At 40.7% G+C, this 19,077-nt stretch overlaps 3 protein-coding genes across 3 annotated transcripts; all 3 read left to right on the plus strand.

Annotated features, from left to right (window-relative positions):
• The first annotated feature begins 4,250 nt into the window (after window positions 1-4,250).
• LOC117529006 (histone H1-like) lies at window positions 4,251-4,979 on the plus strand. Its single transcript, XM_034191699.1, has one exon. It carries the CDS (start codon window positions 4,341-4,343, stop codon window positions 4,932-4,934), a length of 594 nt encoding a protein of 197 aa, XP_034047590.1. The 5' UTR covers window positions 4,251-4,340; the 3' UTR covers window positions 4,935-4,979.
• A 643-nt stretch (window positions 4,980-5,622) lies between these two features.
• LOC117529014 (histone H2A-like) lies at window positions 5,623-6,093 on the plus strand. Its single transcript, XM_034191707.1, has one exon. The coding sequence runs from the start codon at window positions 5,639-5,641 to the stop codon at window positions 6,023-6,025; it is 387 nt and encodes a 128-aa protein (XP_034047598.1). The 5' UTR covers window positions 5,623-5,638; the 3' UTR covers window positions 6,026-6,093.
• Window positions 6,094-14,509: 8,416 nt separating this feature from the next.
• On the plus strand, window positions 14,510-14,939 carry LOC117529018 (histone H2B-like). The gene has a single exon (XM_034191710.1). It carries the CDS (start codon window positions 14,511-14,513, stop codon window positions 14,883-14,885), a length of 375 nt encoding a protein of 124 aa, XP_034047601.1. The 5' UTR covers window position 14,510; the 3' UTR covers window positions 14,886-14,939.
• Window positions 14,940-19,077: the final 4,138 nt, after the last annotated feature.

The raw sequence follows: 19,077 nt of genomic DNA on the forward strand, positions 1-19,077 counted from the left end.
CTACATCTGCACAGCGACACCTATATATATATATATATATATATATATATAATTTTTGTTTCAGTATTTGTATGTATGTGAACGCAGCTTAATGAAAAGAACTTATGGCGTTCAGTTATGTCTCAGTATATCGATATTAAATTGCGACATAACGACTTTAAAATAGACATTTATTTTACATAATTACATTAAGGCGTTGATTTGGTGTAATCAAATCAAATAAAATCAATTTTATTTATATAGCGCCAAATCACAACAAACAGTTGCCCCAAGGCGCTTTATAGTGTAAGGCAAAAGCCATACAATAATTACAGAAAAACCCCATCGGTCAAAACGACCTCCTATGAGCAAGCACTTGGCGACAGTGGGAAGGAAAACTCCCTTTTAACAGGAAGAAACCTCCAGCAGAACCAGGCTCAGGGAGGGGCAGCCTTCTGCTGGGACTGTTTCGGGCTGAGGGGAGAGAATCAGGAAAAAGACATACTGTGGAGAGGAGCAGAGATCAATCACTAATGATTAAAAGCAGACTGGTGCATACAGAGCAAAAAGAGGTGAATAAAAAGAAACACTGGGTGCATCATGGGAACCCCCCAGCAGTCTAAGTCTATAGCAGCATAACTAAAGGATGGTTCAGGGTCACCTGATCCAACCCTAACTATAAGCATTTTCAAAAAGTCTCCCTAATCCGAATTGGGAGCTTTTCCACAGGAGAAGAGCCTGAAAGCTGAAGGCTCTGTGTTATATGGCTGGGGGGGCCTGGCTGCCTTTTTGTTTCTGTCCTTTGCTTCTCCTTCCAGGTGGTTTGCATTTGGAACTGAGTGGCTGTGTTGCTGAGTTTATCAGGACCTCACCCTGATCACCTGCGGCTCATCAGGACTCACAGCTGTGGTGCATCTGCATGGATTGGAACATGGTGGCATTTAAGACTGGAGTGCACAGTGTGTATTTGCCAGAGACTCGACCTTGTGACCAGACGGGTGAGATCGTCGTCTCGGAAGCCATCTCATCATCAGTGGATGCAGAGAACGTCCGGGTTTGATGCACGGTCTGTGAAAGAGGAGGGGGTGAGGTCTCACGCTCGTCAGCACACTTCCTGAGGTACATTAGATTTTGTGACTAACATTTATACAGTCAGTAAATGTGGTGTCCCTCACACCTTTTTATATTGAGCTGTATGTTAGTCATGTATCGACTTCCACTGCAGTGGAGTTTTGTGAACTGGATGTTCCATGCCTGCAGGTTGGGAAGTTGATTAGTAATCAAGCCAGGAAGTGTTTGCTGTTTATGTACACCTTTAAGTGTTCTCTCTGTGTGTAGAGTGTGGACTCACATAATGGTTCCTTCTTTCACAGACTCGGTTTGTTGCGGCCACCTGGGGGGTGTCGGCGGGGTCCTTGAGTCCGAACAGCTTCTGGCTCCGGACCGTTAGCGCTGCTGGGAGCGCACCACGCCAGACCGCACTTTGTTTTGTATTTTTATGTATCACTGTTATGTATTAAATTCAGTTAGCCTTTGTACCGTGCTCTGCTTATTTCATACTGGGTCCTTCAAACGCTGGTCGGTTCTCCGAGCTGCGTCCGACACATAACACTCTGCCTCCCATTCTACTCTTACAAACCCTAGGAACTACAACCCTGGCAATAATTATGGAAGCACCAGCCTCTGAGGATGTTCATTCAGTTGTTTAATTTTGTAGAAAAAAAGCAGATCACAGACATGGCACAAAACTAAAGTCATTTCAAATGGCAGCTTTCTGGCTTTAAGAAACACTATAAGAAATCAGGAAAAATAATTGTGGCAGTCAGTAACGGTTGTTCACAGTCTGCTGTGTCTAAACTCTGGACCAAATACAAACAACATGGGAAGGTTGTTAAAGGCAAACATACTGGTAGACCAAGGAAGACATCAAAGCGTCAAGACAGAAAACTTAAAGCAATATGTCTCAAAAATCGAAAATGCAAAACAAAACAAATGAGGAACGAATGGGAGGAAACTGGAGTCAACGTCTGTGACCGAACTGTAAGAAACCGCCTAAAGGAAATGGGATTTACATACAGAAAAGCTAAACGAAAGCCATCATTAACACCTAAACAGAAAAAAACAAGGTTACAATGGGCTAAGCAAAAGCAATCGTGGACTGTGGATGACTGGATGAAAGTCATATTCAGTGATGAATCTCGAATCTGCATTGGGCAAGGTGATGATGCTGGAACTTTTGTTTGGTGTCGTTCCAATGAGATTTATAAAGATGACTGCCTGAAGAGAACATGTAAATTTCCACAGTCATTGATGATATGGGGCTGCATGTCAGGTAAAGGCACTGGGGAGATGGCTGTCATTACATCATCAATAAATGCACAAGTTTACATTGATATTTTGGACACTTTTCTTATCCCATCAACTGAAAGGATGTTTGGGGATGATGAAATCATTTTTCAAGATGATAATGCATCTTGCCATAGAGCAAAAACTGTGAAAACATTCCTTGCAAAAAGACACATAGGGTCAATGTCATGGCCTGCAAATAGTCCGGATCTGAATCCAACTGAAAATCTTTGGTGGAAGTTGAAGAAAATGGTCCATGACAACGCTCCAACCTGCAAAGCTGATCTGGCAACAGCAATCAGAGAAAGTTGGAGCCAGATTGATGAAGAGTACTGTTTGTCACTCATTAAGTCCATGCCTCAGAGACTGCAAGCTGTTATAAAAGCCAGAGGTGGTGCAACAAAATACTAGTGATGTGTTGGAGCATTCTTTTGTTTTTCATGATTCCAGAATTTTTTTCCTCAGAATTGAGTGATTCCATATTTTTTCCCCTCTGCTTGGTCTAAAAAAGTAACCATTACTGACTGCCACAATTTTTTTTTTTCCTGATTTCTTATAGTGTTTCTTAAAGCTAGAAAGTTGCCATTTGAAATGACTTTAGTTTTGTGTCATGTCTGTGATCTGCTTTTTTTCTACAAAATTAAACAACTGAATGAACATCCTCCGAGGCCGGTGATTCCATAATTTTTGCCAGGGGTTGTACAAGGTTGTACTGACTGATCAGTAATGATTAGTAATACATGCTTTACTAATGACCTGTTTTATTTTCCTTCCAATGAGATGATTAATATGTTGTGACTGAAAAAAATTGGGCTACAACTGCAAATCGGGCTGAAATGGGGGATATCGGTTTGAATATCTGTCCAGTCCAGACACTTATTTGGCAGAAAAAAATTCCATTATTTTTGGTCAGAATGGCTTTAATTTGGTAAAAGAAGCTGATTAATATATGTTTTGACTGAAAAAAATGGGTTACACCTGCAGACAACTGTTTAGACAACTATTTTCAGGTAAAACCTATAAGAGTCATATCACTGGACTAAATTAATGTCATTATAACCAAAAAACAAAGGAATTTCTTTTTCATCATAATAAGTGTCGAGACTGGACAGATATTCAGACATATATTTGCAACTTCAGCCCCATTTCCTGTTGTAACCCAATTTTTTTTAAAAATCAAAACCTATATTAATCATCCCCTTGGATGAAGCAATGCCATTCTGACAAAATAAATTAATAATTTTTCAGCCGATTAAGTGTCTGGACTGGACAGATATTTGCAATTTCTGTCAGACTTCCTGTGGATCCACTGGATGTCATTCATCAAAAAAAACAAAACAAAAAAAAAAACAAGCCTAATATGTGCCTGAATCAGTTACTAGTAACCTGTCACCAACTTCACTCTGGTGAATATGTTCATCGAAAATAAAATATGCATTGACACTAACAACTGAGTGAAATATGACATGACAGCAACGTTCAAGTAAATCAGCCTCTGACCTCTTCTGACGAGTGTGTTTGCAGAAAGCAAAAACGCGTCAATTTCTGTCAGATTTATATGTAAAATATCAGTACTCTGACTCTTCGTCAGTCAACAAGGATGTAGTGTTCGGGTGTAAATAGTTTCAGTGGGTTGTTTGCTGCTTTTTAAGTATTTAAGACAGAAAAAGCACAGAGCAGTGCCTCCCGCGGCAGTCGTTCGGGGAGAGTTGAAGCTTTCTTTGACTAAATGCGGAAAGCTTCCGAGACCAACACAACGTGCACATGTACAGACACCGCTCCGCTGTCACTTCCGTTTGTTTATTGTACATACATGTTGGTCCAGGTGGGAATTTCATCCATTTATTGTCGGAGAGAAAACACAAGTAACCCGACAAATCAGACTGCAGCGAGAAGCGGCGGGATGGATTGAGTCTCCACGGTTCTCATGGAGGCTTCAAGTACAGCCTCCTGCTCCGGAATCTCCAACAGTCCGTCAAACTCTCCTTGTGCTTTGCAACGTTCAGAGACGACAAATGGCAGAAGAAGCTCCAGCTGCCGCCGCTCCGGCTAAGGTTCCCAAGAAGAAGCCTGCCAAAGCCAAGAAGGTGGGCCCCAGCGTTAGCGACCTCATCGTTCAAACTGTGACGGCGTCCAAGGAGCGGAAAGGTGTGTCTTTAGCTGCCCTCAAAAACGCTCTGGCTGCCGGCGGCTACGACGTCAAGAAGAACAATGCTCGTGTCAAGGTGGCCGTCAAGAGTCTGGTGACTAAAGGCAAGCTTGTCCAGACCAAGGGCTCCGGGGCGTCCGGCTCATTCAAGTTGGGCAAAGACACCAAGTCTAAACCGGCTGCCAAGAAAAGTGCTCCCAAAGCTAAGAAGGCCGCCGCCAAGAAACCAGCAGCGGCCAAGAAACCCAAGAAAGTTGCAGCAACAAAAAAGCCTGCGGCCGCTAAGAAGTCCCCGAAGAAGGTGAAGAAGCCTGCAGCGGCAAAGAAAGCAGCTAAGAGTCCCAAGAAGACACCCAAGAGTCAGAAGAAGGCCACGAAAAAGCCCGCTGCAGCCAAGAAAGCTCCAGCAAAGAAGGCCGTCAAACCCAAAACTAAGAAGGCAGCGCCCAAGAAAAAGTGAGCTGTCAATCATGTCCTACAAAAGGCTCTTTTAAGAGCCACCCACATTACTGTTTGAGGACACCAATCTGTGCGCCATCCACGCCAAGAGGGTCACCATCATGCCCAAAGACATTCAGCTGGCTTGCCGGATCAGAGGAGAGAGGGCTTAAAGTGTGCTGAGATAACCATAACCACACAAAACGGCTCTTTTAAGAGCCACAATGACATGAGAGTGTGTTCCTTTGTCTGTATATATTATATATATATGTTTAATATAAAGAACATGTAAACCAAACACAAAAAGATCGCTGGATGAGCGTCGCAACAACGCTCACCGAGCGTTGTTGCGACGCTCGCCGTTCAGATATAATTTAACGATGTGATTGTTTACTTTTGGAAGTGAGGCTCAACATTGGTTGTTTGAGTTGAAACGATGCGCGGCTTCAGAGGAGGGAAACAGTCGACCACGAGTCCTTGGTAGGTAGCCACGCCCACCGTGTGATTATCCGCAGATGATTGGTAGACCACCCTTCGGACACGTCCTGCATATGGTCCTTCACTCTCTCAGTGGCCCCGCCTGTTGCAGTTCAGCAAGCAACCTGTTTTGTGATTGGTCGGGCACAAAGTGTCCTCCGCCGCTCGGAGGGCATATAAAAAAGGCTCTGTGCCGCTCGGCAAGTACTTTTTCTCTGCGCTTTAACAGCAAAGGATTAGAGCGAAATCATGAGCGGAAGAGGCAAAACAGGCGGTAAAGCCAGAGCCAAGGCGAAGACTCGCTCCTCTCGTGCTGGATTGCAGTTTCCAGTCGGTCGTGTCCACCGTCTGCTGAGGAAGGGCAACTATGCGGAGCGTGTGGGTGCTGGAGCCCCCGTTTATCTGGCGGCTGTGCTCGAGTATCTGACCGCTGAGATCCTCGAGCTGGCCGGCAACGCTGCTCGGGACAATAAGAAGACTCGTATCATTCCCCGTCACCTGCAGCTGGCTGTCCGCAACGACGAGGAGCTCAACAAACTGCTGGGCGGAGTGACCATCGCTCAGGGCGGCGTGCTGCCAAACATTCAGGCTGTTCTGTTGCCCAAAAAAGCCGAGAAGCCCGCAAAGTCCAAGTAAACTTGTTCATTCAGCTGGTACAGGCTGGACCCCAAAAAGGCTCTTTTCAGAGCCACATCACTTGTCCTTAAAGAGCAACATTCTACACTCCCCGTGTGATATGCATTTTTTTTTTCCCAAAACAGTTCACCTGAAAGATCTGATGGAGAGGAAGGTATGCAGTCAAATAATGCAATATATGAAGGGGTGGTGGCCAAGTGGTTAATGCGCTTGGTTTCAGTTTGGAAGGGTCTAGGTTCAAATCCCACCCCTGCCACATTTCTCCATGTAATGTGGAGTTGCATCAGGAAGGGCATCCGGCGTAAAACCTGTGCCAAATCAACATGCAGATCCATCTTGGATTTGCTGTGGTGACCCCGAGTGCAAACAAGGGAGCAGCTGAAGGAACTTACTATGCGCCGCCCAGATTAATTATCAAATCCAATAACGACAAATTAAGAGCATGATTTCCAATTCAAATAATTATCATGCCATTATCTTGAGCAGCATTATTGTAAAAAATGTTGATCATTATTCTAGTCAAAGAAAAACAAGCATTGATGAGCTGTGACCTGCAGGTTGGTTTTAAACCAGGTGTCTCCACTTTTCGATGCACTTTTGTCATGAATGAGGTCATAAGTTATTAGAACTACAAGAAAAGCAATGTTTTTGTGACCATGCATGATGTAACTAAAGCTTTTGATGAAGTAAAGAACAGCAAACTATTTTCAAAATTACAAGACAGAAATATTATGAGTCATTCCATGAGAATGCTTAGAAATGGACTTAAATATTGTTACATTTTTTACCAAATTGTATTATTCGTATCTATATCATTCAGCATTATAGACATATTTGACTATCACAAAAATATTTTCCCATGTCAGGCATTAGTTTGATTATTATTATTATTCAGTCGTCATTTCAAAATGTGGTCTCTGTTGTTCTTCAACCCTGTTATGTACACTATGGAAGCTATGTGAAGATGGTCATTAAATGTATTTTTAAAGAATATATTTTTTTTTTTTGTAATGCCTTTAGATACCGCATACATACGATTGATGGCAAGACAAAGATGTACAACTATTGTATTCCATTTTGCGAAGAAAAATGCGTGAAGTGCCTCCGGGCAGCTTTGGTGTCATTTGGTGTAATATAAACAGTGACTTTAATGTATTGATGGCAATTTTGAAGCCTCATGAACCAATGAGCCACTGCAACACAACTGGCTGAAAATCGACACACTGCTTCGACGCGTTTGATACAGTTTGAAGGGTGACATCTGCTGGATTGCTTTGAGAATTACCTTGAGTGAGTGTCCTGACAGACAGATAGATAGATAAATACTTTATTCATCCCCTGTGAGGGGAAATTCATCTGCCCGAGAGCATACATACACAATTCATCCATACAATAAAACAATCTCATGGCGGCCGGGACATGATCTATGGTTCTATGTATTATTGTGTCTTTTTAATGTAATAAATAGTCCCTACAGATGCACACATAATGGTTATGAAAGCCTTTATTGTACACTATATGTAGATTTGTGTTATCATTCCTCAAACTATATTTGGATAAAATGTGACGGGAAAAGTGAGAAAGACGTGCTTCTGCAACTGTTGCTTATGTTGCTGTAATTTGTAAATTAGAATAGAGGGAATAGGAGACGGTGATTGTGCAACTTTCAACAATTTTTATTCAAAAAAAGAATAATTTAAACAGTGCTGGACTTTAATCGGCTCCTCTTCTGCCTCACCACTTCTCCAGCTTTGGAGAAGACCCGCTCGCGAGGCACTGATGTTGCTGGCATCAACAATTTTTTTTTGCCATTCTCTGTAAACTGGGATAGACTGCGACTCCTGTCACCCAGTATTTGAGCCGGTCTTCTCCTCTGAAGGGAGGCATATGTTGGGTCAAACCTTTGGAGTAAAGCCCTGAAGGCTTTGCTGTCCACTATTTTGAACGGTTGTGCATCTTGCACAACATAGTCCACCAGTGCCTCATCCAAATCAGCTTGTCTGCCTTTAATGGAAATACAGTATGACATGCTGAGCTATTTTTATTTATGAGTAGGTTTTAATCTTAGATAAAGAATAAAATATAGCTTACATGGCCTGATTTCTGCTCCAGGAGCAGCAACCATTGATGTCTCGGGATGTTTGGACCTCAGGTGTCGCAGCATTGAAGATGTATTGTTACTGTACCGCAACTCTTGAGAACAAATCAAGCACTTGACCTTTTTGGGGCTTATTAGATCAAAGTGGCGACCACTTGATCACAAGTGATCAAACTCGCTGTGGCGACCCCGAGTGCAAACAAGGGAGCAGCCGAAGGGACTACTGAAGTGCAATTCTAACCAAATATTTCTGGCTAATAATTTTTGAAATAGTTTGCTGTACTTTACTTTATCAAAAGCTTTAATTACATCAAGTATGGTCACAAAAACATTGGTTTTCTTTTAGTTATAACTTATGACCTCATTCATGACAAAGGTGTCAGTAAGAGAATGGTATGAATGGTTAGAATGAGAATGGTTAGAACTGGACTTCAACATTGTCACATTTTTGACCAAATTGTATTATTTGTTTCTATATCCCGCAGCATTAAGGACATATTTGACTATCAAAAAATAGTTTCCCATCTCAGGCATTAGATTTATTATTTTTTTTTTCGGTCATCATTTCAAAATGTGGTACACTGTGGATGCTATCTGAATATGGTCATTAAATGTATTTTTAAATAAGTTAATATTTTTTTCATTCTTTCGTTTTTTTTTTTTTGTATTGCCTTTAGATACCACATGCGCGCATACACACGATTGATGGCAAGAGAAAGATGTACAACTATTGTATTCCATAACGTGGAGAATAATATGTGAAGCGCCTTCGGGCAGCTTTGGAGTTTTTTGGTGTAAAATAAACAGTTATTTAATGTCACTTTTTTGTTTCATTGAACCACAGTCATCTGCTCTTCAGCAATGCTTCACCATGTAAAGATAAAGATAAACTTTATTGATCTCACAGAGGATAAATTCACGTTACGTAAGCTCTTAAAAAACACACAAGGTGGGTGCAAGTAGAGGAAAATGTTCATCAAACAGTGTGTACAAGGATAAGCGATAATAATACTTGTAACAGTAAAACATAAAAATGAGGTAGAAATAGAATATCTATGTATGTATATATATATCAGGTGTCCCAAAAAATATGCAACATTCTATCAGCAAAGAAAATGGTAAAGGCATATGTCTAGGAAATAAATTTATGGCTGGATAGAAAGCTGAAAGGTTGAAGTTTTTCATACCAATGTCAATATTGGCCCTGCATTTTGTCAGTCAAGTTGCTGCACCTGTTTGACACTCTTGGTCTGGTGCCAAAACTCAATAATTTTTGTTCGCTGTAGTATGATTAATCTTGGCATTTTCCTGACTCTTGCTTGGCATCAACGTAAACTTCAGGGTCTCTGCAAGTAAAAAAGAAACATAAGTGATTAAGTTTGTAGCATTTAAGGGTCAAACCAAGTGTTTTAAATGTTGTATATTTTTTTGAGACACCCTACATATATGTACACACACACATACATATGTGCATATATATATATATATATATATATATATATATATATATATATATATATATATATATATAAGCTTTAGCAAAAAGGAAAGTTTTAAGCCTAATCTTAAAAGTAGAGAGGGTATCTGTCTCCCTGATCTGAATTGGGAGCTGGTTCCACAGGAGAGGAGCCTGAAAGCTGAAGGCTCTGCCTCCCATTCTACTCTTACAAACCCTAGGAACTACTAGTAAGCCTGCAGTCTGAGAGCGAAGCGCTCTATTGGGGTGATATGGTACTATGAGGTCCCTAAGATAAGATGGGACCTGATTATTCAAAACCTTATAAGTAAGAAGAAGAATTTTAAATTCTATTCTAGAATTAACAGGAAGCCAATGAAGAGAGGCCAATATGGGTGAGATATGCTCTCGCCTTCTAGTCCCCGTCAGTACTCTAGCTGCAGCATTTTGAATTAACTGAAGGCTTTTCAGGGAACTTTTAGGACAACCTGATAATAATGAATTACAATAGTCCAGCCTAGAGGAAATAAATGCATGAATTAGTTTTTCAGCATCACTCTGAGACAAGACCTTTCTAATTTTAGAGATATTGCGCAAATGCAAAAAAGCAGTCGTACATATTTGTTTAATATGTGCATTGAATGACATATCCTGATCAAAAATGACTCCAAGATTTCTCACAGTATTACTAGAGGTCAGGGTAATGCCATCCAGAGTAAGGATCTGGTTAGACACCATGTTTCTAAGATTTGTGGGGCCAAGTACAATAACTTCAGTTTTATCTGAGTTTAAAAAGCAGGAAATTAGAGGTCATCCATGTCTTTATCAATCAATCAATCAACTTTTTTCTTATATAGCGCCAAATCACAACAAACAGTTGCCCCAAGGCGCTCTATATTGTAAGGCAAGGCCATACAATAATTATGAAAAACCCCAACGGTCAAAACGACCCCTATGAGCAAGCACTTGGCTACAGTGGGAAGGAAAAACTCCCTTTTAACAGGAAGAAACCTCCAGCAGAACCAGGCTCAGGGAGGGGCAGTCTTCTGCTGAGACTGGTTGGGGCTGAGGGAAAGAACCAGGAAAAAGACATGCTGTGAAGGGGGGCAGAGATCGATCACTAATGATTAAATGCAGAGTGGTGCATACGGAGCAAAAAGAGAAAGAAACAGTGCATCATGGGAACCCCCCCACAGTCTACGTCTAAAGCAGCATAACCAAGGGATGGTCCAGGGTCACCTAATCCAGCCCTAACTATAAGCCTTAGCGAAAAGGAAAGTTTTAAGCCTAATCTTAAAAGTAGAGAGGGTATCTGTCTCCCTGATCTGAATTGGGAGCTGGTTCCACAGGAGAGGAGCCTGAAAGCTGAAGGCTCTGCCTCCCATTCTACTCTTACAAACCCTAGGAACTACAAGTAAGCCTGCAGTCTGAGAGCGAAGCGCTCTAATGGGGTAATATGGTACTACGAGGTCCCTAAGATAAGATGGGACCTGATTATTCAAAACCTTATAAGTAAGAAGAAGAATTTTAAATTCTATTCTAGAATTAACAGGAAGCCAATGAAGAGAGGCCAATATGGGTGAGATATGCTCTCTCCTTCTAGTCCCCGTCAGTACTCTAGCTGCAGCATTCTGAACCAACTGAAGGCTTTTTAGGGAACTTTTAGGACAACCTGATAATAATGAATTACAATAGTCCCGCCTAGAGGAAATAAATGCATGAATTAATTTTTCAGCATCACTCTGAGACAAGACCTTTCTGATTTTAGAGATATTGCGTAAATGCAAAAAGGCAGTCCTACATATTTGTTTAATATGCGCTTTGAATGACATATCCTGATCAAAAATGACTCCAAGATTTCTCACAGTATTACTAGAGATCAGGGAAATGCCATCCAGAGTAACGATCTGGTTAGACACCATGCTTCTAAGATTTGTGGGGCCAAGTACAATAACTTCAGTTTTATCTGAGTTTAAAAGCAGGAAATTAGAGGTCATCCATGTCTTTATGTCTGTAAGACAATCCTGCAGTTTAGCTAATTGGTGTGTATCCTCTGGCTTCATGGATAGATAAAGCTGGGTATCATCTGCGTAACAATGAAAATTTAAGCAATACCGTCTAATAATACTGCCTAAGGGAAGCATGTATAAAGTGAATAAAATTGGTCCTAGCACAGAACCTTGTGGAACTCCATAATTAACTTTAGTGTGTGAAGAAGATTCCCCATTTACATGAACAAACTGTAATCTATTAGACAAATATGATTCAAACCACCGCAGCGCAGTGCCTTTAATACCTATGACATGCTCTAATCTCTGTAATAAAATTTTATGGTCAACAGTATCAAAAGCAGCACTGAGGTCCAACAGAACAAGCACAGAGATGAGTCCACTGTCCGAGGCCATAAGAAGATCATTTGTAACCTTCACTAATGCTGTTTCTGTACTATGATGAATTCTAAAACCTGACTGAAACTCTTCAAATAGACCATTCCTCTGCAGGTGATCAGTTAGCTGTTTTACAACTACTAAAAAAAACTAAAACTAAAACTACTTTACTAAGTAATGGTTTAATTACTGCCACCTTAAAGGCCTGTGGTACATAACCAACTAACAAAGATAGATTGATCATATTTAAGATTGAAACATTAAATAATGGTAGGACTTCCTTGAGCAGCCTGGCAGGAATGGGGTCTAATAAACATGTTGATGGTTTGGATGAAGTAACTAATGAAAATAACTCAGACAGAACAATCGGAGAGAAAGAGTCTAACCAAATACCGGCATCACTGAAAGCAGCCAAAGATAACGATACATCTTTGGGATGGTTATGAGTAATTTTTTCTCTAATAGTCAAAATTTTGTTAGCAAAGAAAGTCATGAAGTCATTACTAGTTAAAGTTAATGGAATACTCAACTCAATAGAGCTCTGACTCTTTGTCAGCCTGGCTACAGTGCTGAAAAGAAACCTGGGGTTGTTCTTATTTTTCTTCAATTAGTGATGAGTAGAAAGATGTCCTAGCTTTACGGAGGGCTTTTTTATAGAGCCACAAACTCTTTTTCCAGGCTAAGTGAAGATCTTCTAAATTAGTGAGACGCCATTTCCTCTCCAACTTACGGGTTATCTGCTTTAAGCTACGAGTTTGTGAGTTATACCACGGAGTCAGACACTTCTGATTTAAAGCTCTCTTTTTCAGAGGAGCTACAGCATCCAAAGTTGTCTTCAATGAGGATGTAAAACTATTGACGAGATACTCTAACTCCCTTACAGAGTTTAGGTAGCTACTCTGCTCTGTGTTGGTATATGACATTAGAGAACATAAAGAAGGAATCATATCCTTAAACCTAGTTACAGCGCTTTCTGAAAGACTTCTAGTGTAATGAAACTTATTCCCCACTGCAGGGTAGTCCATCAGGGTAAATGTAAATGTTATTAAAAAATGATCAGACAGAAGGGAGTTTTCAGGGAATACTGTTAAGTCTTCTATTTCCATACCATAAGTCAGAACAAGATCTAAGATATGATTAAAGTGGTGGGTGGACTCATTTACTTTTTGAGCAAAGCCGATAGAGTCTAATAATAGATTAAATGCAGTGTTGAGGCTGTCATTCTCAGCATCTGTGTGGATGTTAAAATCGCCCACTATAATTATCTTATCTGAGCTAAGCACTAAGTCAGACAAAAGGTCTGAAAATTCACAGAGAAACTCACAGTAACGACCAGGTGGACAATAGATAATAACAAATAAAACTGGTTTTTGGGACTTCCAATTTGGATGGACAAGACTAAGAGACAAGCTTTCAAATGAATTAAAGCTCTGTCTAGGTTTTTGATTAATTAATAAGCTGGAATGGAAGATTGCTGCTAATCCTCCGCCACGGCCCGTGCTACAAGCATTCTGACAGTTAGTGTGACTCGGGGGTGTTGACTCATTTAAACTAACATATTCATCCTGCTGTAATCAGGTTTCTGTTAGGCAGAATAAATCAATACGTTGATCAATTATTATATCATTTACCAACAGGGACTTAGAAGAGAGAGACCTAATGTTTAATAGACCACATTTAACTGTTTTAGTCTGTGGTGCAGTTGAAGGTGCTATATTATTTTTTCTTTTTGAATTTTTATGCTTAAATAGATTTTTGCTGGTTATTGGTGGTCTGGGAGCAGGCACCGTCTCTACGGGGATGGGGTAATGAGGGGATGGCAGGGGGAGAGAAGCTGCAGAGAGGTGTGTAAGACTACAACTCTGCCTCCTGGTCCCAACGCTAGACAGTCACAGTTTGGAGGATCCAAAAAAATTGGCCAGATTTCTAGAAATGAGAGCTGCTCCCTCTAAAGTGGGATGGATGCCGTCTCTCCTAACAAGACCAGGTTTTCCCCAGAAGCTTTGCCAATTATCAATGAAGCCCACCTCATTTTTTGGACACCACTCAGACAGCCAGCAATTCAAGGAGAACATGCGGTTAGACATGTCACTCCCGGTCTGATTGGGGAGGGGCCCAGAGAAAACTACAGAGTCCGACATTGTTTTTGCAAAGTTACACACCGATTTAATGTTAATTTTAGTGACCTCCGATTGGCGTAACCGAGTGTCATTACTGCCGACGTGAATTACAATCTTACCAAATTTACGCTTAGCCTTAGCCAGCAATTTCAAATGTCCTTCGATGTCGCCTGCTCTGGCCCCCGGAAGACAACTAACTATGGTTGCTGGTGTCGCTAACTTCACATTTCTCAAAACAGAGTCGCCAATAACCAGAGTTTGATCCTCGGCGAGCGCCACAGCAATGTTTCCGCTCCTAACGCCGTCCACCAATCACACACGGGGAGTCCCACAGTTAAATTTGCATGCGATATCTTTAAATGAGCTGTTCTCGGAGACGCAACTTCATTCGCTTCGTGTAAAAAGTAGAAGAGAAATCTGGACCATGCCCGAACCAGCGAAGTCAGCGCCCAAGAAAGGCTCCAAGAAAACGGTAACCAAGACCGCCGGTAAAGGAGGCAAGAAGAGAAAGAGGAGCAGGAAGGAGAGTTACGCCATCTACGTGTACAAAGTGCTTAAACAGGTCCATCCCGACACGGGCGTTTCTTCCAAGGCCATGAGCATCATGAACTCGTTCGTCAACGACATCTTTGAGCGCATTGCTGCCGAGGCGTCCCGTCTGGCTCACTACAACAAGCGCTCCACCATCACATCCAGGGAGATTCAGACCGCCGTGCGCCTCCTGTTGCCCGGTGAACTGGCCAAGCACGCCGTGTCCGAGGGCACCAAGGCTGTGACCAAGTACACCAGCTCCAAGTGAACTGATGTGCGCCTTCACCATCAAACCAACGGCTCTTTTAAGAGCCACACACGTCTGCAAAAGTGCAAATTTTCTATATATTGTGGATAAACAGTCGTTTGACATTTTGTCTTTTGTATTTTTCTCATTCATACGTGATGCTGGATAACAATACAAACACACCACATGAAATGTTACAACTTACAGCAACTGCATAGTTTGATGTCCTCAGTGTTGGCACATACTGATGAAATGAATTGTGAAGTTGGTGTGTAAAGTTAAAAATATCAATATTTGTTAAAGAGCATAATAATAATAATAGTCATACTGAGAGATCACACCTGTGTTATAACTTATATTTATTATGTTTTACATAGAAATATAATGTATTCATTAGTATTTTTTTAATAGTCTAATCATATATTGTCTTTTCAAATGACTAAAATAGTTGACTTTACTGCCACTATCTGCTTCTTTATCATATATCGGTGTTTGTATATATGTATCGTGTGTGTTCAGAGTGTTTGCAAAATACCTGTCTACAGTCTAGGTTATATCAGAATATCCTATTACTGTTAATACCAATATGAATATTAAAATATGACATACCATTTGTCCTGTATCATAGCTACATGTCAGATGTTTGCAGAAAAAAAATGTGTGAAAATCAGTTTCATATTCAGAGAGGTATGATGGATTAAATGCGCTGCGCCTGTCGAACAACACTGAGTGGAGCAGGTCAGATGATCCAAATGATCGATCTAATGGCGGCCATGGTTTGTCAGCACCAATAGTAGCAGCAGTCATATGACTGATAGATCACACGTTAAAGGAATTGTCACTTTTAAAAAGAGACCTGCACCAGACATAAAAATCAGTGAAAATAAAATATGCATTGACACTAACAACTGAGTGAAATATGACGACAGTGTCAGAGTGTGTTTGCAGAAAGCAAAAACGCGTCAATTTCTGTCAGATTTATATGTAAAATATCAGTATTCTGACTCTTCGTCAGTCAACAAGGATGTAGTGTTCGGGTGTAAATAGTTTCAGTGGGTTGTTTGCTGCTTTTTGAGTCCACCCACCACTTTAATCATATCTTAGATCTTGTTCTGACTTATGGTATGGAAATAGAAGACTTAACAGTATTCCCTGAAAACTCCCTTCTGTCTGATCATTTCTTAATAACATTTACATTTACTCTGATGGACTACCCAGCAGTGGGGAATAAGTTTCATTACACTAGAAGTCTTTCAGAAAGCGCTGTAACTAGGTTTAAGGATATGATTCCTTCTTTATGTTCTCTAATGCCATATACCAACACAGTGCAGAGTAGCTACCTAAACTCTGTAAGTGAGATAGAGTATCTCGTCAATAGTTTTACATCCTCATTGAAGACAACTTTGGATGCTGTAGCTCCTCTGAAAAAGAGAGCTCTCAAAAATTCTTGAAAGGGTAGTTGTAAAACAGCTAACTGATCATCTGCAGAGGAATGGTCTATTTGAAGAGTTTCAGTCAGGTTTTAGAATTCATCATAGTACAGAAACAGCATTAGTGAAGGTTACAAATGATCTTCTTATGGCCTCGGACAGTGGACTCATCTCTGTGCTTGTTCTGTTAGACCTCAGTGCTGCTTTTGATACTGTTGACCATAAAATTTTATTACAGAGATTAGAGCATGCCATAGGTATTAAAGGCACTGCGCTGCGGTGGTTTGAATCATATTTGTCTAATAGATTACAATTTGTTCATGTAAATGGGGAATCTTCTTCACAGACTAAGGTTAATTATGGAGTTCCACAAGGTTCTGTGCTAGGACCAATTTTATTCACTTTATACATGCTTCCCTTAGGCAGTATTATTAGACGGTATTGCTTAAATTTTCATTGTTACGCAGATGATACCCAGCTTTATCTATCCATGAAGCCAGAGGACACACACCAATTAGCTAAACTGCAGGATTGTCTTACAGACATAAAGACATGGATGACCTCTAATTTCCTGCTTTTAAACTCAGATAAAACTGAAGTTATTGTACTTGGCCCCACAAATCTTAGAAACATGGTGTCTAACCAGATCCTTACTCTGGATGGCATTACCCTGACCTCTAGTAATACTGTGATAAATCTTGGAGTCATTTTTGATCAGGATATGTCATTCAAAGCGCATATTAAACAAATATGTAGGACTGCTTTTTTGCATTTACGCAATATCTCTAAAATTAGAAAGGTCTTGTCTCAGAGTGATGCTGAAAAACTAATTCATGCATTTATTTCCTCTAGGCTGGACTATTGTAATTTATTATTATCAGGTTGTCCTAAAAGTTCCCTAAAAAGCCTTCAGTTAATTCAAAATGCTGCAGCTAGAGTACTAACGGGGACTAGAAGGAGAGAGCATATCTCACCCATATTGGCCTCTCTTCATTGGCTTCCTGTTAATTCTAGAATAGAATTTAAAATTCTTCTTCTTACTTATAAGGTTTTGAATAATCAGGTCCCATCTTATCTTAGGGACCTCGTAGTACCATATCACCCCAATAGAGCGCTTCGCTCTCAGACTGCAGGCTTACTTGTAGTTCCTAGGGTTTGTAAGAGTAGAATGGGAGGCAGAGCCTTCAGCTTTCAGGCTCCTCTCCTGTGGAACCAGCTCCCAATTCAGATCAGGGAGACAGACACCCTCTCTACTTTTAAGATTAGGCTTAAAACTTTCCTTTTTGCTAAAGCTTATAGTTAGGGCTGGATCAGGTGACCCTGAACCATCCCTTAGTTATGCTGCTATAGACGTAGACTGCTGGGGGGTTCCCATGATGCACTGTTTCTTTCTCTTTTTGCTCTGTATGCACCACTCTGCATTTAATCATTAGTGATCGATCTCTGCTCCCCTCCACAGCATGTCTTTTTCCTGGTTCTCTCCCTCAGCCCCAACCAGTCCCAGCAGAAGACTGCCCCTCCCTGAGCCTGGTTCTGCTGGAGGTTTCTTCCTGTTAAAAGGGAGTTTTTCCTTCCCACTGTAGCCAAGTGCTTGCTCACAGGGGGTCGTTTTGACCGTTGGGGTTTTACATAATTATTGTATGGCCTTGCCTTACAATATAAAGCGCCTTGGGGCAACTATTTGTTGTGATTTGGCGCTATATAAAAAAAAAATTGATTGATTGATTGATTGAGATATACCTTAGTTTACACAAGTGGAGTTCTACCCTAGAATTGGAACGTGATATAGAAAACATACTTTACTGAACTTTCATGGCAGATGAGAAATATTTGCTTTTGCATATACGTATTTCCCTTTTATTTTGTGTGCGTGTGTGGGGGCAACTGACTGATCGGAAATTATTAGGAATACATGTGCGCTGTTTAATGTCAAACAGGTTTTTGTAGCTATGAGAAATATCAGAATGAGGTTCACTGATGATCTGAGTCTTATCAAAACATGTCTTTTACTTTGGGTAGCTTTCATTCTATCTGTATCGGAAACAACGAAGTACACTGACTGTTGGTTCTAATGTGTGTAATTTGCCAAAGGCACATTGGTCATTTTCATTTCTAAACATTCATATTCTTCTATTATGTCTGTATTATGTAAACACATAAGCACTGTAGACAATATATCACTGAGATCACTTTATTTTAAAACCACAGACACATTTTCCCTAATAAAACTTAACTTTAGGAGATTCAAACGTGGTGATATGATAATATGTTCATCACAAATAAAATGTGCATTTTGGCACAATAACAACTGACTGAAATATGACATTTGAGCCACCTATAAGTAAATCAGCCTCTGATCACTTCTGACAAGAGTGTGTTTGCAGAAAGCAAAAACGTGTCAATTTCTGTCAGATTTATGTGTAAAATATCAGTACTCTGACTCTTAATCAGCCAACAAGGATGTAGTGTTCGGGTCTAAATAGTTTCAGTGGGCTTCTGCTGCTTTTTGAAGCATTTAAGACAGAAAAAGCACAGAGCAGTGCCTCCCGCGGCAGTCGTTCGGGGAGAGTTGAAGCTTTCTTTGACTAAATGCGGAAAGCTTCCGAGACCAACACAACGTGCAAATGTACAGACACCGCTCCGCTGTCACTTCCGTTTGTTTATTGTACATACATGTTGGTCCAGGTGGGAATTTCATCCATTTATTGTCGGAGAGAAAACACAAGTAACCCGACAAATCAGACTGCAGCGAGAAGCGGCGGGATGGATTGAGTCTCCACGGT

The sequence above is a fragment of the Thalassophryne amazonica genome, chromosome 17 (genome assembly GCF_902500255.1).
Source record: "Thalassophryne amazonica chromosome 17, fThaAma1.1, whole genome shotgun sequence".
Taxonomy (NCBI): Eukaryota; Metazoa; Chordata; class Actinopteri; order Batrachoidiformes; family Batrachoididae; genus Thalassophryne; species Thalassophryne amazonica.